Source organism: Lonchura striata, chromosome Z (assembly GCF_046129695.1).
Source record: "Lonchura striata isolate bLonStr1 chromosome Z, bLonStr1.mat, whole genome shotgun sequence".
Classification (NCBI taxonomy): domain Eukaryota; kingdom Metazoa; phylum Chordata; class Aves; order Passeriformes; family Estrildidae; genus Lonchura; species Lonchura striata.
In genome coordinates, this window is record NC_134642.1 from 1,261,093 (window position 1) to 1,285,597 (window position 24,505).

At 51.3% G+C, this 24,505-nt stretch overlaps 1 protein-coding gene across 3 annotated transcripts in view; it reads left to right on the forward strand.

Moving 5' to 3' along the window:
* Nucleotides 1-4,579: 4,579 nt before the first annotated feature.
* The window catches only part of MYO5B (myosin VB), a 142,731-nt gene continuing 122,805 nt past the window's right edge, over nt 4,580-24,505 (forward strand). For all 3 annotated transcript variants that reach the window (XM_031507267.2, XM_031507268.2, XM_031507269.2), the window contains exon 1: nt 4,580-4,728. In XM_031507267.2, the coding sequence (XP_031363127.2) occupies nt 4,702-4,728 (27 nt within the window). In that variant the 5' untranslated portion in view covers nt 4,580-4,701. The remainder of the gene's footprint in view (nt 4,729-24,505) is intronic.

Consider the following 24,505-nt stretch of genomic DNA (forward strand, 5'->3'; position numbering starts at 1 on the left):
CTTTGCTGCTGCTTATCTGCAGTTGTTTCTCTCTCCTTCAGCTTTTCAGCTTCTGCCATCTTTCCTCCAGCTCCTGATTTTTCACCCTTTTCTTCCAAAACTTCCATCTTTCACTAGCCACTTGCTCTGCAATTTTTGTCCTTCCACCCTCCTTTTCAGCATATTGGCTCCCTGTTAGCAAACCAGTTTGTGTTTTTGTTATGTGAGAACATGAATGGATGCGCAGGGGAGCTGGTAAATCCCTGGGATCAGAGCTCAGGAGCTCCAAATCCCAGATATCTTGGAAGAAACCAGGAATAAACACTCTGCAAAGTTGTGTCCTCTTGGTTTAAAGCAGACACCAAGTTGACAAAGGCTTTTTTGTCCCCTGTGGAGAAAAAGGCCAGGTGGAGATGTGTTAATCGGAAACGACCAGTGGTCTTTCAGCAACCCAGCTGATTCTGGGTGTACATGGTGGAGGAACCTGGCTCTGCTGAGGGCTAAAGGAGTGTGGTGGGATTTTATCATTACTTACAAAACTTCCTGAGTCACAAGGGAGAGACAAGTCTACTGGAACTGTTTCCATCCCAGCAGGGAGCCAGACAGGCCAGAGCAGGGCCTCTCATGGCTTCTTCCTTGTTTTCCTTGGATCCAAACAGGGTTTGTCCTACAGGTACTGAGGAAGGAAGTTTCCAGGAAGGTGAAGCTTCAGGCTGGGAGAGGTAGGCTGGTAGCCAGGATGTCAAGCCCTTGCACGGTGCTTTTCAGCAGCCATCTCCAAACTGCACAGAGCTGCTCCTGTTCTGCAGATGGGTAAATCCATCCCAGATGAAGGAAATAGTTTCATCAGTGCAGAGAGCTGAGGTAGTCATAGGTCCATGCTCCCACCACTGAGTCAAATTGGCAGGATGATTAAGAGATTAATTTCCTGGTCTGCTGCAGACTCCTGGAGTAGCCTGTGCAAGCAATGTATATTTTCTTTTACAATTGTGACCTCCCTTTGAAAAATGAAGATAATAGCACATCCAGAATTCCAGGATTAATTAAAGCATGTTATTAAAGGCTGTGACATTTGTTGGGTACACCTGATATAAAGAGATAAAAAAAATACCACATTGGTGAGCTTTGTGAATTCAAGTCATCCAGAACCATAATAAATCTCCTTTTTTAATAAAATAATAACTCATAAGAGGTGGTCAGAGCTATCAAACATTTATAGAGTGTCTGAGCTCCTGCTCCTGGAGGCAAATTTCCTCTGCAATGAACATGAGGTCTTCACAAGATTAAAAGATCAGACTGGAAGAAGTTTGCCTTCAGCAGGAGTGAATTCCCATGGGATAACGGGCAACTCAACTCTTCTGAGACAAAGCTGTTGGTGGGTGAGCATGTTGCTGGGGCTGAACGCTTTGCTGCCAAATGCTTTACAGGATTCAGGTTGGTCCAGAAGAACTGGTGAGGCTGGCTGTGTCACAGCCTCCTCGAGAGGCACCTTCTTGCTGCCCCCAACAGATGAGTGATGCAGTAAGAATGATTTTTCTCCCTCAAGACCGAAGGGTTTCCTTAATCCTGCAGATTTCCATATCCTTCCAGCTCCTTGGGTCTCCTTGCAGCAAACTGGGTAAATAGGGCAGCAAGCAGAACGTGCTGCAAAGCTTGGTCGTGCCTTTGCCTGCCTCGGGCCAGCACTCACGTTACACCTCTGACTTACAGGTCACCAGGCCAAACACAGCTGGAATTGTGGATTGCAGGTGCCAGGAACCTCCGGAGTGTTAGCTGCTGCTCCTGAAATCCTGTGGCATCTCCTGCCCCAGTGAGCAATCCTGCAGGGAAACCAGCTATTAAACCCCGAGTGCAGGGACACCACTGGTGAGGGAAGCAGCCTGGCCAAGCCTTGAGCTTGCCCTGCACCAGGGCTCTGAGCCACGCAGAGACAGAACCACAGCATTTGGAAACCTGGCAGTCACGGCCTCTTCCCTTACACATGTACTAGAGCTCTGCAAAATATTCTCCCCAGTATTTTTTTAATTAAATTTGTCATGGTGACAGAGGAAGAGCAGAGGTGTGCAGTGTGTGGGTGACTTGCCTGTGGCAGGGCTGGGAATGCCAGTCCCTGATCACATCATCCCAGGCTCACTCCAGGGTTTGAATCCTCAGCATCTCCCAAGGCTTTAAGACTTTTCTACGTGCACCTATGTGCTTACAAGGGGTTTTATACTGACCCCTGGGCTTTCCATGACATATTTTTGGCAAGACGATGAGCTCTGGAGTAGTTCCCCATGCCCTATGGCATGGTGCTGGCTTGGTTTCTGCTCCCTGGGTGGGGCTGGGCTGCAGGGCTCTGGACAGAATCAGTTCTATTTGCAAGATGTTAATTATTCATTGCTTTATCACCTGGAATAATTTATCATTACTTTAAGCCAGGTAGGAACTCTTGCTGCAGAAACAGCCAGTGTTCACTGTGCACTGCACCGGGGTACTGTGACTCTGTCAGGCTCCAGATTGTGCCCACATGTTGCACGTGGTGACTCCTGTGTGGCACAGGAGAAGTGAAATCCAGATTTGAGGTCTTTGGGACACTTTGCATGCAAAAATTCGGGACCTGGAGTTGTACTTAGCAGCAGCCAGCTCTGTTCTGATGACATTTAGAGCTGTCAGAACTTATGCTCCTCACTGGCCTGTGCCAGCACCTGTCCATCCATCCATCTGTTCCTGGGGTCTCCATGTGTCAGTACAATACAGGGACAAGGCCAGGACCTTAAAATGAACTCCAGCCCATCCTGTGCTTGTAAAGAATCCACTGGCTGTGCTTAAAGGGGAAAACCCCCTGGTATTTAGTTAATTTTTACCTCAAGGTGCCTTCCATGTGAATGCAAGAGGGAGTACCAAAAACCGCTATTTAAGAGCCCATGCCTGTTAAATTTGATCAACATAAGTTTTGATTCCCAAATGGAAAGAAGATTCCATCTCCTGGAGGAGACAATTTCCAGCAGCTCAGCAAGTTAGGATGTACTTCAGGGATTCTGTGTGAATTTTGGGGTTTTTAGTTTCTGAGTTTAATTAAAGTTTTAGATTAGTGGAGAATCACATGTGACACCAGCTGGTATTTCACGGGAATGGCTGTGCTTTGCCTCTGGGCTACCACTGCTACCCCAGCTTCACTGAAAGAGATGCTTCTAATTCCACCAGTGCTCCACGTTTTGTTTCTGCAGCTGATTTAATGAAATGAGAGGAGCAAGTTTTGTTTGCCTGACTAAGCTCTCTTGGAGGCTTTGCAGAGATTATGCTGTCAAATTTTCCCAGGGCAATTTCTAGACATGGTGCAAATTTTTTTCTCCCCTCCCTTCCTCCTTCCCCGACTCCCCCCAGAGCCACCTGCAATACTTTTTTTTTTGATTCATTGAGGATATCAGAGCTGGAAAAGAGAGGTATCTGCAATGCTGGCAATGTCCTTCCACTAAATCAGCACTGCTGCCTGCCAGGCTTTGGGGTGGAAGAGAGAAAATGTGACGAAGGGGAAGAGTTTATCCTGCAGGGGACAAGGAGCAGAGTGTGAGATGCCACCAGCGATCACTCTGAGGAAAGGCTGTGAGTGGCACAGCCCGAAACCACGGGAGGAGGGATCCCGGTGACGGAGTAAACAACTGTGACAGGCAGCAGGATCCGCTGAGTGTGGTTTCTGCCTGCTCAGTTAATATGCAAAATACTTTGAATGATAAAGAATAGCAGCAGTGGTTAATTAGGAACACTTTGCATTTCATTCTCCTTCTCAGGCTCTGAAAGTGCCGTATAAGCATGAATTGCAGAACAGGGCGCTCCCGTGGGATGGAAGGAAGCGGCATGGCCACAGATTGACGGGATGGGATCAATTTTTGGCTGTTGCTGTGGAAGTTGGAATTCCTGTCGTCGGTGTAGGAGAGGCACACAAGCAAGAGCCAGCAGCAGTGGTGCTGGTGGGACCCCAAACCCACCGGCAGGCAGAAGACAGAGAAAAACCTATCCCTGGCACATTTCTCGGGTTGGTTTCTAGTGGGCTCACGAGAGCAGTGCTCCTGACTCGGGAACAGATGTGTCCTGGCAAAGGACACCCCAGCGATGTCGTCCCTCCTCAAAGTGTGGGGGGTCCCGGTGGGGGAGGGAAGACCCGAAAACCACCAAGGGGCCCCTGCCTGGGACTTAATTACTCCTCTTCTGTGAGAAAGGAAGATGGATAAAAGGCAAAAAACTCCCAAACGCAGCACCAACCTACGCTGCCGGGGGGATCCTGCCCGGGGGGCGCCGGAGATGGGCGGGATGCTGAGCACCGCGGGGGAAAGCGGGCGGGAGAAAGAAATATATTTATTTAAAATAGCTTTTTTTTTTTTTTTTTTTTTTTTTTTTTTTTTTTAAATAAATAATAATAAAAGCCAAGCCAAAGGGAACCGAAGGGACCCGAGCCGAGCCTCCCCATACCTGAGCGGGGCGCGGCGGAGGCGGAGCGGCGCTGCTGCCGCCTCCTCCTCCTCCTCCTCCTCCTCCTCCTCCTCCTCCTCCTCCTCCTTCTTCTCCTTCTCCTCCTCCTCCTGCCGCTGCCGCTCCCTTCGCTTCCCCTGCCCGCGCCCGGCCGGCCGCGGCGGGTGTAAAGGTCGGAGCGCGGCTGTGTCGGAGTGTCCGTGTGTCCGTGCGGCGGTCGGTCCGGCCGCCCGCCGCCCCCATGCCCCGCGCCTAGCGCCGCCCGCCCCGGCCATGTCCGCCGCGCAGCTCTACACCAAGGTGAGCGGGGAGGGGCGCGGGGGGCTCTGCGGGTGCCTCTCCGTGCTCCTTCTGCCCTGGGGAGGGGCTGCTTCCCGGCCCTGGAGGGGCCCCGCAACTTTCCCGCACCCGCCGGGACGGCGGCCGCAGGTGCGCGGGATGCGGAGCGGCATCCCCGGCGTCCCCCCGCGGGTCCCGGGCCCCTCCCGAGCCCCTCCCGGGCCCCTCCCGGGCCCCTCCCGGTCCCCCGGCGTTTCACCCGCCCGGTTCTCCGCGCTGGAGGGTGAACTTCGCCCGTGGGTCGCGGCCGTGGCCTCGCCCTCCGTGCGCTCCGTCACCTGCGCGGCCAAAACACTCTCAGCCTCCCCAGATCCCCTTGGAATAATCCTTCCCCTCCTGTATTCCTACACCACGGGGTGGAGGGGGAGGAGGATGCAGTCCCTATAATCACAGAATCGCAGAGTAAGCGCCGTAACTCACCGAAGCGCTTCCGCGGTGTCCGGTTTCCAGAGTCCTTTTTGTTCCACAACTCCTGGATGAGATCCCTTGGCAGGGGTGCGATGGGACGCGCCCGCTTCCTCATGGAGCCAGGGCAGGTGACATGGCTGGTGGCCTGGCTGGGCACCGCGCCCCGACGGGCCCCGCTCTTCCCAGAGGGAAGGTTTGCTCTCAAAAAGTGATCGCGGCGGTAATCCAAGGCTCAGGTGCTCTTATTTAAGCAGAGCCTGAGGTCTGGACTAGAAAAAACACTGTTTCCACTCGGTGTTAATTTTTAATTTTTTGTTATTTTGTGGCTGTGGGATACTCGAATAACCCCAGCCCTTGCCCAGCCCAGGCTGTGGATGCCTCCCACACAGCTTGGGGGCTTTCAGCTCATTTTCCTGGGGTGAGGCTTGTGTCCAGAGAGATCCCTGCCGATTGCCTGTCCCGATGGAAGAGCTCGTCGCCGGCAGCGCGGGGTCCGCCGGGCTCGGAGCTCTCTGATGTGGCGAGAGTCCTCTCGCCGTGCTCTGCATCTCCCGGGGCTGCTCGGGAGCGCTGCGGGCAGCCGCGCTCCGGGAATGCGCGCTGTCAAAGCCATCGGTAGCGCCCTGAGAGGAGAGCTTGCCTTCAGAAAAGCCTTTGCTGTGTAACAGTGTCAGCATCATCTGTTGTCATAATGAGAATTTTAGTGGTTTGGATTCTTCCTGTGGCCGTGGTCAGCTCATGGAGGTGCTGCCAGATTGGCACCAGAGTCACTTTCTGTCACTTTGCTGCAGATTTCTGCTTCTGTAACAGATTTTGCCAACAGCTTTTTTATGTAATGTCGGTGGTTGCCACGTATCTTTTACTTTGGCTGCCGCTATCAAAGGGATGCAGGATGAATGGTGGGTCTAGCGATCTCTGAACCTGCGGGGATTGCAGAAGCCCTGCTGGACTGAGCTGGGCTGTCGGTGAGCAGGATGACCTCCATCCTTCTCGGGAGCACTTCAAAAGCAAAGTTTGGAACACCTTTTCCCCTTGGAAATTCCGGAGAGGAGCAGAGGTGAAACTGTGGCTAAACAGCTCTGACCTGCCGACCACAACAGCTCTCAGGATGAGTGCATTGATGTGATGGCAAGCATCCCTGGGGAGGAGGGAGGCTGGCTCCCAGTGCTGTGTTATCGCTGTTGATGGGCTGATTAAATCAACCTGGTTGATTGATTTTTGACTTGATGAGCAGGTAGTTAACCTGCGTTGTCTTTTTTGTGCTGCTTTTTGGTTTATATTCCTGTTGGTCTGTTGAACAGGTGTAAGCTGCCTCCCGGGACATTGCTTGGGATTTGGCTGCTGAATGGGGACTTTCTGATGAGGAAGTGGTGGGGATTTGGTGGCAGCCTGTGTGTGTTGTTAACTTTAAATTTATCTTTAACAACAACAAAGTTTGCTGGTGAGAGCAGGTGCTTCAGCATTGGCCCATCTCCTGTTGCCTGTCAGTTTTGCAGGAACGTTGCTAGGGACATAGCTGGTTTTTTAGTGGTGGGGCCAGGGGCTGGAACCCACATGGGTCATCTGTGCAGCTGAGTCACGGTGAAATTTAGGACTGTCCTGCTGGGCTGTCTGCTGCATGGGGCCTCTGTGCCAGCTCTGGCCTTTGAAGCAGCCGGAAAAATGTTTCTTGTGACTTTGAGAGTACAAGGAAAAGATCAAAGAAGGCTTAAAACCCACAACAAACCTAACCTGGAGGTGCACCTTCACTTGGTCTGTGGTGCTGAGGAAGGTCTTGTGCTCGCCTGCACTTCAGCTCCGTGCAGAGGTGATGCTCAGGGGCAGAGGTGATGCTCAGGGACGGGGGTGATGCTCAGGGACGGGGGTGATGCTCAGGGACAGGGGTGATGCCCAGGGACAGAGGTGATGCTCAGAGGCAGAGGTGATGCTCAGAGGCAGGAGTGATGCCCAGGGGCAGGGGTGATGCCCAGGGGCAGAGGTGATGCCCAGGGGCAGAGGAGATGCTCAGGGGCAGAGGAGATGCCCAGGGACAGGGGTGATGCCCAGGGACAGGGGTGATGCCCAGGGACAGGGGTGATGCTCAGGGGCAGAGGAGATGCTCAGGGGCAGAGGAGATGCCCAGGGACAGGGGTGATGCCCAGGGGCAGAGGTGATGCTCAGAGGCAGAGGTGATGCCCAGGGACAGGGGTGATGCTCAGGGACAGGGGTGATGCCCAGGGACAGGGGTGATGCCCAGGGACAGGGGTGAGGCCTCCTGGGTCTCTGCTGGCAGGTGAGGCTGTTTGTGGGGGGAGCAGAGGAGGGGGAGCAGGTGATCCTGGGTCAATACAGAGTTTTGCTGAGAGCCTATTGATCCCAGGGGTGCTGTTGTGCTAGCACAGCCACAACTGCACCTTCCTCTGAGCCATTCCTCCTCCTGCTGGAGTCAGGACAAGAGAAACTGCTGAGGAGCCACTTTGGAGCATCCAGGTGGGAATTCCCAGGTCTCCTTCCTGCTGAACTGCAATGGGAGCTGGAATGTGTTGCGTGGAGGGCCCTTAACTTCCATGTGGTGCTTGCAGAATTTTCTGGGACCTTGTAAGGACATGTAGTAGTTTTCTTGGTGTGTAAATTTGTCACCATGCTGATGAATTTGGTGTGTTGGATTGGCCTGGGGAGCACTTAGGCAGGAGAGGAACCCATCCTGGGAACACCAGCAGCTCTGAGCTTCTGCTGGAGGCCTTCTCCATGGGATGCCTCGTGTGCCCCTTCAAGATCAGGGCTGACTGGTGTTTAATACCCCCATCAAGCAGGATAATTAATAGCTCTGCCTAATTATGAGCATGAGAGTATTTCCAACACTGCCTCAACCTTCAAGTGTGTCGGACTCCACTTTGCTAAATAATTATGGAGAGACCATTCTGTCTCCTCACTCCCACTGCTTTACCTCGTCACTCTGGGGTTATCTGGCTGTGGCTTTTATTTTGTGGCAGAATCAAACAGGAGTTTAGTGCCTGTCCCAGCAGAAAGGGAGTTCTGTGGCAGGGGATGCAGACCTGGTCCTGGAGCTTCTGGCACCAGCCTGTGCAAGAGGAGCAGGGCAGGTAGTGGTATAGAGGATTCCAGCCTGCAAAAAACCCGTTCCAGATGGGGAACTAGGAGAACTTCTCCTAATCTGTGCGTTGCCCAAGAAACATCTTTCTAAAGCTGCTTGTGCTGGCCCTGCCACGTCCCTGATGTTCCCAGCTCCAGCACTTCCCAGGCAAATTGCTGCTGGGCAGGGGAGTTTGGCAAATCCCCTTTAGCTGCAGCAGGAGGCGAAGACAGGTCTCGAGCCCATGAGCCTGTGCAGGTGCCAGCGTGACCCTGCCGTGGGGTACCGGGGTGCTCTGTGCCCTGGGCTGGGCAGTGGCAGGAGGGATGCACCAGGACACCCCACGGAAGCTGCCATCATCACCAGCAGGGCTGATTTGCAGCGCTAAACCAGAAATTAGAGTTGTTTGTGCAGCTGTGTTGTAAGGTGAAGCTCTTCGTATGACAAAACCAACTGTAATTGCTTTGGCTTCTGGTGTTCTGCTCTCTTACAGGTGCTTCTTAAAATATGTTAATTGTCCTTGTAAGTATAGCCTCTGAACCTCATGAAAAATAGTGCTTCTGCCAGGCTAGGGAATAAGCTGTGTCTTTCTGCTCCTGGGCTGTTGTGCAGCTCAAGATAATTCTCTTCAGAAGGTCTGCAAGCTCTGGGTAAATAAAAAACCAGGGTATTTATTTTTCATATTATTTTTTTCCTCTCATTGTGCAAAGTGGCTGCTGTTTGCCAAGTGTTTTCTTACAGACTTGATGCATTTTAAAAATCCTCTTCTAATGGCTGGTGTTGGGTATAGAAAACTCTGGTTTTCGCTTAAAGTTGTATTAAATGAAATAGCTGGAATGAATTGGTGGTTTCTGACCCCGGGGAGAAACTTCTCAAAAGTGCATAAATGCTGCCAGTGTGATCACACACTGATTGAGTCAATGAATTGGCACAAACCTTCTGGCATAAAACCTCCTGAAAATTATTTATCCTAAAAGGCTTGGGGAGGATTCATCCCTAGCGTGTGCCTGTGGGCTGGTTTGGGGCTGAGGAGCAGCTGGGAAGGAGAGAGAAGGTTTTCTATGGATTGTGTAGAACAAATTCCTGGGAACAAGTGCTGGGGACAGGGAGTGTTTGGGATTCAGTCCCAGGACACCCACAGGATGCTGCAGAGCTCCTGAACTCCTGCTGCTGCCATTGCGGCTCCTGTGAGGAAAAGCAGGTTATGGCAGAAGGTTTTGTATTTGTTTCTTCATTTTAGACGATGAGAATATGTCTGGGTCACAGCACAGAGGGCAGGGACAGCTTGGAGGCCACGCTGGGGGTTTTATTTAAGGATGGGGCCATCTCGCTGAAGGAGCTGGGTCCATTGGCATCCCCGGGCTCCTCCTGCTCCTGCCTCATTATGAGCTGCAGTGGCAGGGAGAAAATCATTGAAATGTAAACTCTGATTGCTCCAGCCAGCTCTCTGCAGCTTGGGACTGTGCCAAGGGCACGGCCAGCGCCGCAGCCGCCCGGGGCCCCCTCGGCTTCCCCGCGGTGGCAGAGCCAAGCCTGGGCCTTAAATATCCTTCAGCCCACCGTGTCTGGGCCTCGTGTGGAGCCAAGGGAGGTGAGAGATTGTGGCATGGTGGGGAATTTCTCTGCCTCGATGGGCAGGGTACGCCCAGAGTTCATTCACCCCACGCTCTCCTGGCACTGCATGGGTACACATCCCACCACAGGGCAGGCTGCTCCGGGGCCTTTGTGCTGCAAAAACAACCACATTTTCTTCTCTGTTTGTGCAATTTTTCATCTCAGTTGCGCATTTAATAGCCCCTGTGCTGGGGTCAGGCAAGAGCCACTGAGCCAAGGAACAGGGAGCTGAGTGCAGGTGCTGGGGCACAGCCCCAGGAATGGTTCCAGCAGGGTAAGTTAGCTAGATCCCAGCTGTATCCCCTCTTGCTGGCTGGGATTAATCATCTTCCTCTTTTAAAAAACTATTTTTGAGAATTCCTGCCCTGATTCTGCTCCGAGGGTGTGAAACTGTGGCGTGGCAATGGCAGTGCATGCAAGCCCAAGTAGCAGTGACTTGCTGAGCTAACTCCAGGGTGAAAGATGGGGACAGCAGCGGGTCTGAGATGCTGCTGTGCTGGTTCTTATGGGATTGGGTGGGATGGGTCCTTCCTGCCCTTTTCTGCCCCGAGGAAGGAGTTTATCCGAGGTTATTTGTTACAGGCAGCCTGGCTGCTGTTGAGGAATGTATTTACAGGGGAGGATTTTTGCTTTGTTGTTCTTTCTTGCTGCCAATTACCAGGCAGAGAGAATAATGACCCTGAATGTGAACTCATGCATCTCTTCTGGTGACTGAGAAAGAAGGCTGTGTTTGTTTGTGACAGTATTTCTATACATATATGTTTAAACTACTCAGTTTGCTGTAAAGCAGTGCAGTTCTAGGTGTGCTGGACTTTTAATTTACACACCGATTAATTTGGAGCCCTGTCCAAAACAGGAGCAACGTACCCTTACTGTGATGGCTGTCCTTCAGGGAATTCACAGGAGTAGCCCCACTTGAGCATGGAGGTGCACCTTGGACTTCCTGAGCTAGCCACGGGTGTAATAAATGTCAGGTAATGCAGGTGAAACTCTGAGCTGGGTGTTTTTGTGTGGTGCTATTGCCTGATCTTTGACCCTTCCTGCACACAGAGGCGTTCGGTGCTGGTTAAAGGAACATCAGAGCAAACTGCAATCCAGGTCAGGAAAACGACTGCTGTTATTGCAGCGAAGCCTCAAGCTGTGGCAGACACCTGAAATGTTTGCAGAACACTTTAGGAAGAATTTGCTGCTTATCAAAACTGTGAAAAGTTCCCTGGGAGCTTTCTGTGTCGAGCTGGTTGTAAAGCAGTTGCCCTCGTAAGCCTCTGGCCTGCTCTAAGACACGTCTTGTTGGGATTTGGCTTAACCTGAACCTTCAAGTATGAGCAGAGACCTGTCCAGAGATGGTGGCAGAGCTGGGAAGAACCAGGCGTGGTGGGTGATGGGCTTCATGTGGCTTTCCTCCCGTGAACACTCTTTAATGTGCTGTCTGGGCCATGGTGAACTCATCAGTTGTGCTAATGAAGATTTTTGAGGGTTTGGTATTTCTGCTCTTTGCCTTTCCTGTGGTATCCAGAGGGTTTGGAGAAAAAAATCCCTACAGGGGAGAGTCTGCAGCCTGGAAATGTGTAGTTTTAGATTTCTCCAGCCGTGCTCTCCTTTTGCCCTTGGTTTTTCCGTGTCTGAAGTCTTCTCCAGCTGACTTAGACCTGGGAATCACGGGGACGAGTTGAACATGTCCAAGTAGGGGCTGTGGGACTACAAGAGCTGTGAGCAGCAGGTCTGTGACACTCACTGTGAGCAGTGATTAATTGCAGGTGGTGACTCCCAGCCCTGGTAGGGTGTAGGAGCTGGGATGGTGGTGCAGCCCCTCCAGCAGCGTGTGCCACCTGCTGTGCCACCATCCTTTGCCATTTTTATCCAAACCCGCTCTGATTGTTCCTTTTTAGATTTCACTATTAATTTCCGCCTCCCTGAGCAGTTTTCTGTGGCACTGACTTTTGCTGCCCTGTGTCTGTCCCCAGGAGCCAGCGGTGCTTCAGGCCCTGCTCTGGCAGTCCCAGTGGATCAGCAGCAGTGCTGTGTAACCCCCCTGGCTGCCCTCCCTGGCCATGTGTGGTGCAGGGCAGGCTGAAGCGACCCTCTTCGTGTCCCCCTTAATGCACAGCCCTCATTTCCCTCTCTCGTGCCCCCACACAGGCACTGTGGTGGCACCACTGGGGTGGCTGTGCCTTCTCTGGCTGCTCCAGGTGCTTCCATGGATCTTTAGTGGGAGATGTGTGTTGTGTCGTGGAATCCCAGAATGGGTTGGGTTGGGTTGGCGCTTCAAGGATCATCCAGGTCCAGCCCCACGGACAACTTCCCCTATCCCAGGTTGCTCCAAGCCCCATCCACCCTGGCCTGGGACACTTCCAGGGATCCAGGGGCAGCCACAGCTGCTCTGGGCACCCTACACCTCTGGGACACCCATGTCCATTCTGAGTTTTGGATATTTTTCCCGGCTCTCATCCACAAATCTCTGCTCACCATGTGCTTCCAGCTGTTCCTTGAGAACATCCTTTCCACACTTGGGGTTGACCAACCCTTTCAGACCACAACCAGCTCCCACCTGAAGCACCACAGGCAGCCCACGAAGGGATGAGTTTCCCTTGGTGGAGCCCTTACGCCCAGCTAATGCAAACCTTCACCCTTCCTGTGAGTCACTGCCCAGGCTCCCTCCTGGAAGTGCCACAGCACGTGAGGTGCTGGTAGGATGTGCTAAACACCACTTGCTGGGAGCAGGATGTGTTGTGGGTGAATCACGGCCACTGCCTGCCACAATAGCATGTTACACCTCAGGGATGTGGCCTGGCGAGTCACTGCTCTTCAAAGGGGAAAAAAGACCCTGGATGTATTCAAAGGTGGCTTTTTAAAAATCATGGGCATGTCTGTTTTTTTCTGGAAGCCCCACAGGGATGGTTTCAGGTGGCACAGGCAAACCTACAGCTGCCAGAGCAGGCTGGGCGTGAGCAAGCACCTGGAGCTGCTGACATGTGTATTAGGAAGTGAGCATTGAAAAGGGCTTTAAAACAAAATAGAAATAAAAAACATCTGATCCCTGTGCCTGCTGAGGAGCTGGTCCGTGGTGCTACACCCCAGGCAAGAAGGGTTGGTGTAAGCATATCTCAAGTCAGCCAGTGGATGCCAAGATGCTGAGATGATAGAAGTTGTAATTTTAAATCTAATTAAGCTGAGTAACTCTTTGTGGATTTATGCTGCTTAATTATTGTGAGCTCTGGGAAGGTGGGTGCTGTGGGTATTGCTGTTCTTTGCACAGAGACTGCCGGGGCATGGCGTGGGGCTCCTTCAGGGACACTCCATCTCCTGGTGGGGTGGGCATGGAGAGCTGGAGGTGGGCTTCACATGGCAGCACTGGACTGCTGTGGCCTTGGGCTGGTCCCACAACTCCTGCTAGGACCACGCGTCCTGTTCTGCAGGCAGGTTGAAGGAGAAGGCTCTGCTCCAGAGCAGAAGGTGGATGTGGGAATACTGGTGTGACTCTTGCCAGCTCTTCCCACACATGTGGGGTGACTGTTTGTTGCTTATCTGATTCCTCTTTCACCACCGTGTTCAGTGGTAAGAAATAAAATAATGAAAGAAATTGAAGATAAAGCACTGCCTATCCAGAGCTTGGTTGGTATCTCATGTCTTTGATTTCTTCCAAGGCCAGGTGAGACAGGAAAGCAATTCTCTGCCGGGTTAGACTGTAAACAAGTGCACTGTCCTCTTGCAAGCAGTGGTACCAACAAGGCACGTTCTAGCTGAAGCCAGACCTGTAACACCACGGGAAGGCTCTCAGGGAAGGCAGGTCTGCTGGGCTGTGAAGATCTCACCTGGTGCAGAGCTGCCCTCAGGGGTGTCTGCAGGGCCTCCCCTGCTCCCCGGGCTGGGATTTTCCCCCGTTTCTGTCGGGGAGCAGAGGTCCCAGGGTGACAGACCCCAACTTGGCAGCACATCCTTCACGGCCCTGGCCAGAGAGACAAGCAGCCCTTATCTTGCTCCTGTAAACCCTGGAAGCACCAGGTGTGAAACCTGTCACTCCCCCTCCCTTCTGCTTGTTTTCTCCTTCCTTCTGCTTCCCAAAGCCTTTGTTTTTTGTTCGGATTCTGCCCCAGCAAGGAGACAAGGAGTTCCTCCCCGTGCAGACGAGGGAAGCGGTGGTGCTTTGCCTGCCCCGTCGCAGGGGATGGAGGCAGAACTGTTAAATAAAACACTTCATTTAAAAACAAGCAAGGAGGAAAATCGAGGTGTCTCAAGGTGCAGGTCTGAGCTCTGTGGAGCCCTGGGTTGAAGGGCTGATGCTTTGGGTGCAGCTGGTGGCGCGGAGGGCTGTGGAATTCACCCGGGGGCAGCTGCTGCTGCCCGGCCCCTGCTCGTCAGAGCTGCTTTGAAGCCTCCTGTGCTTTTTGCCATGCCAAAACAAACTCAGAGTCGAGCCTGTCAGAGCGAATCTTCATCTCTCTGCACTTTGCCCTCCCCGCCGCTGGCGCGGTGAGGGGTGGCTGTGCTCGCACCCCTGGGTTTTGGGGAGCCCTGGGGTCTGTCCCCCTGCTGCCCAGGGTCACTGGAGTGCTGACCAGCTTGGAGCCACCTGAGCTGCCTGCTTGACCATCAGGGTGGGCCTGAACCATCCTGGGCAGTGTAGCCTGACTGAATTTCCCTTTCAGCACTCGGTGTTGGGGATGGCTGAGGCTGCTCCAGGCAGTCCCCAAAAACGAGCTGCAAGCAGGCTTTTCCTCCCTAAGCACTGCTCTACCCAAAATACAGGTTTGCATCTCAAAGTCCACCACCAGGTGTTTGAAACCGTGCTCTCACCCCAGTGGAAATATCCAGTGGAATCTCCCCGGGGCTCCTCTTCTTTTTCTTTTTTAATATGGATTTCTGCACCACACACTTTTTATCTTTGCATATAAAGCTAGTTCTCAGAAGCAGAATATTCTGTTTGTCAATGCCAAAAGGTCTGTGGGCCCTCTCCCTCTCCCTCTCCCTCTCCCTCTCCCTCTCCCTCTCCCTCTCCCTCTCCCTCTCCCTCTCCCTCTCCCTCTCCCTCTCCTTCTCCTCTCCCTCTCCCTCTCCCTCTCCCTCCTCTTTTTTTAATATTATCTTAATTTTTTTTTTTATTATTGGGCTGAAAATTGTGCTGTCTCCTGCCAGCCTTTGCTCTGGTGCAAAGTCTCAGCACCGGGGGGTCAAGTGAGGTAAATCAGCAGAATACAAACCCTGCTGTTATTGACTAAACTTTGCCCGGATCTCACCTAATCACCAGCCTAACACGAATTTAAGAGCTCCAGATCCTTTCCTGTGAGGAGAGAGCTCAGCCCCACATCAGCACTGGAGCAGCCCTCATCCCAGGATCCTTCCAGGGCCCTGGCATCCTTCTGCTGCAAAGAGTGGCATTTTTGAACCTTTTGGATATAACTCATGCCTGAGTGATTTCTTGCTGTTACTTTCTCTTTCTGGGGTAGCAGCTTTACTGCTTTTTTGCCCTTTTTTTTTTCTTCCCCTACTCTGACAGGATTCTGCTGTAATTTTCAGTCACTTGAGAGGTATTACCCAAATTTAGGCTGTTGTTAACTCCCAGCAGGATGGTTTTTGGTGTCCCTGTGTGAAGAGCAAGCTGGATGTTGTGGCTGATGGAAAATCTTCCATGTGCACAAGAGTTTTGACTGTGGGCCCACTCAGCTCACAGCTAGTGGGGTTTCATCCTCCTAGCAAATCTGAAGGCAGTTTCTTGTCTCTCCACTTTCAGTTCTAACGGCTGAATGTTTCCAAAGGAGGAACCTTCCAACAAAACGATTTAATTTCCCTCGGTAATATTTTGGGCACAATCTGTTGGCGACTCTTTTATCTGGCGTGCCATCTCTAGGCTTATAACCCTCTTTGATGTGGCTCATTCAGGGGAAAAATGGCATTACACACTACCTCAATCATTCAGATGTCAGAGAGGATATTGCATTTGACTAATCGGGGGAAATTTGGGAAGATTTAGTAATGCCAGGAGACATGACCCACTTCCAGTTAAACGCTTTTCAGACAATAGAGGTTGTGCTAAGTGGTGGGGGAGGGAGAAACACTCACAGAGTAGAAAAAAGTGAATAGTTACTTATAATTTTAAATTTTATTGGGCTGACCCTTTCCTAGGCTCAGGATGCGCTTGCTTTCTTTTAGTGTTTACTTTTTACTTTTTCTGAGAGAAAGGTAATACTGATGCTAACTGGTTTATCTGGAGACGACCATCGCTGTGCTGTGGGTACCCGTCACCTTTGGGATGTGGCTGGTGGATGCTGGATGTGGCTGAGGGTGTTGGGAGCTGTGGCCCAGCGAGGTGTGGCTCTGGTCCAGCTGTGGGTGACCAGCGGTGGCTGGGGATGTGGGAATGGATTTTGGCTGTCCCAGCTCAGGAAGGTGCCTGCCCAATGATGTGCATCTTAAGTGCATAAAGAATATTAGTCCACAAAGCAAGATTTAAGTTTTTTTCTTGTGTTCCAAACGTTCAGTGTGGCTCATTCCTGATCCTACAAGTGTCTGGCCAAAACCAAACAGAAACTGCAGAGGTGCAGCTCTGTGATGTTGTAAAACTGCGAGATAGCCAAACCTAAGTTTGTAGTATATAAACTCTTACTTCAAAGGCTACAAAGGAGAACATTCTTTTAAGAGGCAACTCCATAATTTTTAGTGCTGCAAGTTCTGTCAAGCGGCTTGTGGCTGTTGCTTTGTGCAAGGTTTTATCTTTGCAGCCATGTGAGCCGAGCAAAAGCAACTTACTTTGCTTAAAGCTTATTAAACCCCTTATTAAAAATAGTTCTGTAATCCTTCTGGAGTATGGCAACAACACTTGGGTCTAATTCCATATTGTAGCTAAATTCACGTTGTAGCAATGTGCAAGGTGCTGCTGAGATGCAGACACACGACATTGCAAGATCCTGGAGCGAATGTCCGACGTGATGGAGCGACGCCAGAGCCCACCTGAAAAGGCTAAGATGAGCTGTGCTGCATGGGCAGCATTTTGGGGCAAAAAGTCCACCCTAGAGATGTGCTGGAACTGCTGCTGGTTTCTGGAAGGGGGTCCAAGTCTTCAGCCTTTGTTGCTGCTTTCACTTTGGTGTGATCATTCAGGCGTGGGTGTTTTTTACTGCTCTGCTTTTGCCTGCAGCCAGGATTCCACTGCTCTCCTTCCACAGGACACAATCCACTCTTGTTTTCTGAGCTGTTCCCCAAAAGCTGCTCTTTGAAGAGCCACATTATAATAGAACTTGAAGCTTAGAAATAAACCTCAAGTACCTTCAGCGAGCAAGCTAGCACCTTCCTTGGGTTAAAATCTTTCTTCTTCTGCCTTCAAGCTTCAGAGCCAGTAGACTGACATTTTTTAGATGCATCCCCGTTGATAAATGCTGCTTTTACGTGCAGTTACAGAGATGGCTGGAAGAGACGTAGCCCTGACGCTTGTCTAGATAAATTAATTTCCTTGGCACACACCTCTGGGTGTCTGAGCTGGTCACTGGGGGCTCTGGACTCTGTGTCACCCCTGTGTCCCACGAGTGACTCCAGAGGAATTTCTGCAGCATCAGCGGTGGGTGCTGGATGCCCAGAGCTCCTGTGAGGTTTGGGGGGCTCTGGAGTGATGGCCAGGCTCGGGCTGGGCAGCAGGATTGCCTCCCTCTTGCCTCCCTGCTCACACTCACCTGCCTGGGAAGCAGATGGAAAGCTGGGAACAGCTAAAATGTTCCTGGGATCTGGACAAACCTGTCCTGGCGTGAGGCTAAACTTCAATATAATTAATTTGTCTGGGAAGAGAAAAGGCCAATTTGGAAGGACTTGGCTTCTCTCCCCCCGTTCACACAAAACAAATGTAATTTTTCAAGTCAAGGCAGAGCAAAATCAGTGCAGATCTGAAGCAGGGCTCATATTTTGAAAGCTGAAGAGCTTTTGAAACACCCCAGCAGATGGAATGGGCCCTGGCTGCATCTGCCTTACCTGCTTTAACCCCATAAACAGCTCTGACCCTTGTCTCTTACAGGTCTTGTACATAATTTATGTCTGATTTGAAAGTTGGCTGCTCTGTTAACACACTTGTCCATGACTGATGCTCGGAGGAGTCTCCTGGGAGCTGCAGTGCCCATGCCCAGGGCTTGTGTTCGATGGATGAGATGCATTAAGGATGTTTAAGCTGCTGGATGGAAGCAGGCCAGTTAAAAACGGAGACACGGCTTTTCCCACCCGTGATTTGAGGCAGAGCTCAGGGAAACCTGAAGCCACTGAGTGGGTTCTGTGCTCTGGCCATAAACCAGCAGCCAGGGGGTGGCTGCCGTGTCCTTGGTGCCACAAACCCGTGGTGCCGTGCTGGGTGTGGGTGTGAAAATGCAGCAGTGGCCGTGAATGTCTGTGGGGCTGGGGTGGCACCTGAGGCCTCGATGGGTCTCTGCAGGGGCTGTGTGTCCTTCCAATAGCCAAACCCTGCTGGTGCTGGGCTGGTGTCCTGCAGCCGTGTCCCTCGTGTCCCTCCCAGCAGGCAGGAGCCCCGCTGAGCCTTCATCTCTGCGAGGATGCTGCGAGCCCCCTGAGCTGCCCTGCCTGGGGTCAGCAGCTGCTGAGCCCTCTGCTTGTGTCCAGCATCCCTTCCACATGCTCACAGAACCCCCTCAGTTCGGGGGATTGAATCAGTTCCTGGGGATGTCTCTTGCATTTTATTCCTGCAGATGGAATGTAAGACACTGGGGATAAATTTGCTGCAGCAATAAAACACAGGTTAGGAGAGATAATGATATTAACTGTGGCAGTCTGTCTCACTACCGGAGCAGCCTCTACCCTCTTCTGTCTTGTGATGAGGAGAGATTTGTGGCTTATTTTCCCCTGTGTCAGTGCAAAATGAGATGTGGGCTTTCTCCTATGCATGCAAATCCTGAAAGAAGTGTTGGAGGAGCAGGGAAATCCCAGCTTTCCCAGAAAGAATTCCCAGCTGGAAACAGGCTGTGGGGATGCTGAGGTTTGCTGGCTTCCTTTGAAACAAAGCCCAGGCCTTTGACAGGGCTTTGTTGGTAGATGGACAGAGGGGAAACCTCCTTTCTGAACAGGCTAAAATGCCTTCTGAGCAGGTTAAGCTGCTTTCCTGTGAAAAGAGCTTTTGTGGAAACCAGTCCCGTGGGACGCCTCCCTGGGACATCAGTGCTGGCAGTCAGGAGCTGGCTTTGTGGATGTGCTGGTGGCAGCCAGGCTGTCCCCAGATCCTGCACTGCTGTGGCCATCAGCGCTGTCCTTGCTGACCTGGCAAAGGCCTGGGACATGCTGTGTCCTGAACGAGGTGGCTTCTCTGAAATGCGTCAGTCTGGAGCTCAGATCCACGATCCTACAGCTGGAAATGCCAGGAGCATGGAAATATGGGGCTTCTGCAGACCCTCTGTGGGGAAATCCCAGAATCACAGAAGGGTTTGGGTGCAAAGGATCTTAAAATTTATCCAGTCCCACCCCCTGCCATGGGCAGGGACACATTCCACTGTCCCAGGTTATTCCAAGCCCTGTCCAGCCTGGCCTGGGACACTCCCACGGATCCAGGGATAGCCAGAGCTGCTCTGGGCACCCTGTGCCAGGGCCTGCCCACCCTCCCGGCCAGCAATTCCTAATTCCCAATCTCCCATCTGTGCCTGCCCTCTGGCAGTGGGAGCCATTCCCTGTGTGCTGTCCCTGCCTGCATTGTCCCCAGTCCCTGTGCAGTGATTGAAATCAGTGACTGAGAGCATCCAGGAAAATCCGGAGGGAGGCGAGCACTGGGCTGAGCTCCGCGGGGTTGTTGGGCGTGTGGCTCTGCTCTGCTCTTCCAGCCTGGTGCAGGGGACATCCTGCTGCTGGAAGTGACCCCGATTTGCAAATGCAACACAGGGAGGTTGGGGAGAGGAGGGGAAAGCAAATATTTGCCTTTCTGTGGCTGAATCCATCTCGCTGATGCTCTGATAGGTCCTGCTCCTCTCACACTCGAGCTTCTGCTCTTACTAGAATATTTTTGTTTATACAAAGTGGGTCTTATCTCCACTGCAGCTGGGAATTGGGAGGCTGTGCTCTGGCAGTGCCTTTGATAATGCCCTGATAAGGGCTCGCTGCCCCTGGCAGGGAGGAGGAAAGCCAGCCTTGCTGCCCTGGCAGGGAGCAGCAAGGTCAGAGGTGCCACAGGGAGGTGGGAAACTGAGACAGTGGCAAATGCTGGTTTGGTATCTGGGGTGAAGAGGGTGGGTTTAGGTGGTTTGGATGCAGCTCTGCACGATGATAGCACCATGCCACGACCCAAAACAGGATTTTTTTTTTTTTCCTTAATAAAGGAACTAAGAGTACTCGTTGGAAAGTTTGCGGCAGCCTCCAGTTTCACCCCAGTGTGGGATGGAAGGTGGAGCAGCTGTGAGGGGACATGAGCTGCTTCACATCTCTCTGCTGTTTGTAGATCACATCCCCCTTGGGGAGGGTACCAAATCCCTGGTGCATCCATGAGTGTGCATGGCCACTAATGCCTCTTATGATGCATTTGGATATTGGGGAAAATTCCTTTATGGAAGGGGCTGTCCAGCCCTGGCTCAGTCACCCAGCGCAGTGATGGAGCCCCCATCCTCACAGGGATTTAAAAGCTGTGTGGATGTGGCACTTGGGGACATGGGGCAGTGCTGGGAATGGCTGGAACTGATGGCCTGAGGGCTTTTCCAAGCCAAGTGATTCTGGGGCTGTGTGGTTTGGAGTGCTGTGGGACAGGCCCATGCTGTGGGTGGTGCTGTGGGTTACCATGAGTGCAGTTGGCACGTGAGTTCAGCTGTCCCTGCCCAACCACTGACCCCTGCAGCTTGAAGGAACTCAGCTGCTGGGACTGACTATTTTGTCAGAAAAGGCAGAGACCTTTGCTCCTGCGCGTTCTGAACTGGGAACTCTCAGAATGGTTGGCAAAATCTTCGCTTTTACAACAAAATAAGCTTGAAAAATGTAAAGTTTATTCAATTTAGTTTTTACTTCCTCATTTTATTCATCTACCTAGCAAAGCATGAAGTCACCCCTTAGAGAGAGGGAAAAGTGGCAGAGCAGTGTTTGGTGGAGGTGGATTTGAGTTACTCTTTGGCCCTGGTTTGAGTGAGCTCATGACTTGTCTCCAGCAGTCTTCTGTATGTTGTTCCCCTTCCCTGAGCCCTTCCTGCAGAACACAAATGCTGCTTTTGTAAAGGCACCACCTCCCAAATCAACTTCTGAGATTCAAAATTCAGGGATTGATGGAGATGTTCTTTCCTGAATCCTTACTCATCTAAGCAATAAGTACAGTTATACTGCTATAACTTCAATATGTGTTATTTGTTTTGCTGCTTTTCTAGTTAATAATAAATGTTTTCCTCACCTTGGGTGGCATGAGTAGGTCTAACTGAGCCTTGAAATGGGTCAAGTGCTGAAGCTGAGCTGATGGGACCCCGTGGCCTCCAGGCAAGTGGCATCAGTTGCTGTGTGACCATAACTTCTGTCCTCCCCCAAGGGAAAGGCAGCCCTTGGGCAGGAACTGATTTCCTGGTGCTGGGGCAAAGCTCCTCGGGCCTGAGCCAGGGAATGTGTAGTGGGAACAGAAATCTGACAGATGTGGGAAGAGCCAGAGCTGAGGCTTCCCTTTGTGGCAGCCCTGCAGCCCTGCCTGTGCCTGATGGGAATAAAGAAATGCTCCTGTGGCACAGGGAGGGCTCCTGTGAGTTCACACATCTCCTGCTGGGACAGGGATGTCCTGTGTGCCAACCCAAGAGTGGCTCTGTTGTGGGAATGGGGAAGGCAGGAGGAGCACCCCATGGCTGAGTTAGATTATTTTGGGCTTTATTTTTACATCTATTTTTATTTTCTCCTTCTGTTTGGGTGCTTTGTTCTATGGACACTTCAGTGTTTCATGAGAGTTGTGTTTGATTTTCCTGGGAATATGTGTTTGTGCACAGCTGAGGCAGCCACCCTTCCAGAGGGAAGAGATAACCTTGGATTTGTCTATCTTTTCTGGGGACATTGCCAGACCAGGGGAAAAAAAAAATCAAAATTCAAACCAGAAGGTGAATTTAGAAAAGCTACATTTTGTGGTGGTGATTTTTGTTTTGTTGTTTTTTGTTTGTTTGGGAATTTAGGTGCCCTTTTTGTAAGCATTTTCCCACTTGGGCAGTCTTCTGTATGTTGTTCTCCTTCCCTGAGTCCTTCCTGCAGAACACAAATGCTGCTTTTGTAAAGGCACCACCTCCCAAATCACCTTCTGTGATTCAAAATTCAGTGGTTGATGGTTCTTTCCTGAATCCTTGCTCATTTAAGCTTTTGTCTCCCCTACCCTTGCTGGAGGAGATTGGATGTGGTATTTAGGGGATGCTTTTCCATAGAGTTGCTGTGTGGGGTAAAGAAGAGGCTGCAGGATATGAGTGTGGGAAGATCTGGAGAGCCCAAATTTCAGTATTTCAGCTGGACAGCTAAAACTGTGTGGGAATGAGAAGGAAAAGAGCTGACTGTCCAGCCATGCTATGCATTGCATTTTATATATTAAAAAGAAAACCTCGTTTTGTTTGAGTTTCATTGGATACGTGTTTTGAACCAGTGTTAGCTCAGCAATTGCAAAACCGTGCTGATTTATTTCACAGAAGATACAGAGTCTGTACATGAACATGGAGCAGCTCGTGACACAAGTGCTCCTCTGAGATCTGCTCTAAAAGCATCTTGGCAGCACCAGAGCCAGTACAAATCACATCCCCAAATACTCGGAAATTACTGCAAGAGAGAAATTTAGGAAGAAACTCTTCCCTGTGAGGGTGGGCAGGCCCTGGCACAGGGTGCCCAGAGCAGCTGTGGCTGTCCCTGGATCCCTGGGAGTGTCCCAGGCCAAGCTGGATGGGGCTTGGAACAACCTGGGCTAGTGGAATGTGTCCCTGCCCATGGCAGGGTGGCCTTGGGTCCCTTCCCACCCAAACCATTGTGCCATTGTGTGGAAATGCAGGAGCAGTGGTTCCCCCTAGGAGACCTTTCCTCTGCCCTGCTGTTCTCAGCATCTGGGAGTGTCTGAGGGTGTGTTCACTGCTCCAGTTATTTCAATTTAATGCATTTATTCCAGCTTTGTGTCTTGATCACTGGGGCTGTTCTCCAGGTGTCTCCTTTCTAACAGACCTTGTTGCTGGAATTCTTTTTTAATTACCTCTAGTAAAACATTACTGTGTAAATCCCTGGTGATCAATTTGTTTTCCTTTGGTTGCTCAGCAGTGAAAAGGATGCAGAGGTGGCCACGGGGGTCTTTCCAGCATAGCCCTCTTACTGGAAAATGCTGAAAAATGTCCTGTAACTTTAAGTCAAACCCCTTTGAATTAACTATGCCTGAGTGATGTTCCAAGAGGGGTTTTAATGCCCGAGTTCTGGAGATGTGAGGGGTTACTGCGCAGGTTGATTAATCCAATTACTTCTTTTGAGTAAGGTTAACAGTCCAGTCTGGTGGAGAGGTTGTACTGCAATTAATGGTGAATTTTGGTGTTGTTTGGGTACAGTGGTGCCCAGCGGGGAGCACGGCTAAGCTCTGGAGTGGTGGGGGATGTGCTGTGGTCCCCTGGATTTTGGGAGACACTGGTGACACCCTGAATGCTGCTGGCGTCACTGCAGTTACAGCCAAGGAGCAGCCACTGCTTTAAACATGCCCAGCTGAAAGCCCTGCTGTCCCCTGGCTGCATCCCTGCACCCCAGAGCCAGGCTCCTCCCAGGACCATTTTCATCTAAAATCATCTAACATGGGGTGGTCACTGCCCTGGGAAGTGAACATGCTTGTGAATTTCCCTACAGCATCACAAGGCTGTATGACAGATAGAGGACTCTGAAAACCCAAGGGAAAAAGGCCATTTTTGACTATTTAATTAAACCCAAAGGCTTTTTTTTTTAAACTATTCATTACCAATCGGCTGTAAATGGTGTATATTGAGCATGTTTTGTATCCAGGTTATGTTCACAAATGAGTACTGAACTCACATGGATTTCGGATGGAAAAGGGGACAATGATGGCAAGGTTACCTCACATCACTGCTAAAGGTTTTGATTAATTGAGAATTACAGGAGAGAAGGGTAATTAATGCCAATCAAGAGGGATTTTCAGAAAGTAGCCTGGAAGGATTTCACTCTTGCAGTGTGACAGACTGGTGAAAGTCAGGCTACAGGGACACTTGGTCCCTGCATGGAGATTTTAGTTAGAAAAAGGCAAAACCTGAGTCTGTAAAACCCCAATAACCCTTACTTTAATAATAATAATAAAAAAGTGTGCATGACTGAGCTGTATGTGAAAGGCTCATCCTGGGACAAGGATTTTTTCGTGGTCCTGTGCAGCGTGGGGATTTTTAATTAATCACTTTCCAGGAAGGGTGAGGAGTGCTGGAGGAGCTGATGTGGCTGGGTGGTGCTGGGCTGTGGCCATGGGCACCCATGAGTGCTGGAGCCAGGGGAGGTGCCTGGGGAAGGGGTGCCAAGCTCCCTGCTCCAGGATGGTGATGCCCACAGCTCTTCCAGGGAAGTCTGCAAGTGAAGTCCTGTTACCTGCATTGGCTTTATCGACAGATTTTTGTCCTTCCCAGGGAGTCTGCAGAGATTTTGGGGGCTTGCCAGAGCATCTCTCTTTCTGGCAGGGGATGGACAGTGATGGTGAGCAAATGGAAGTGTCTGCAGGGCTGA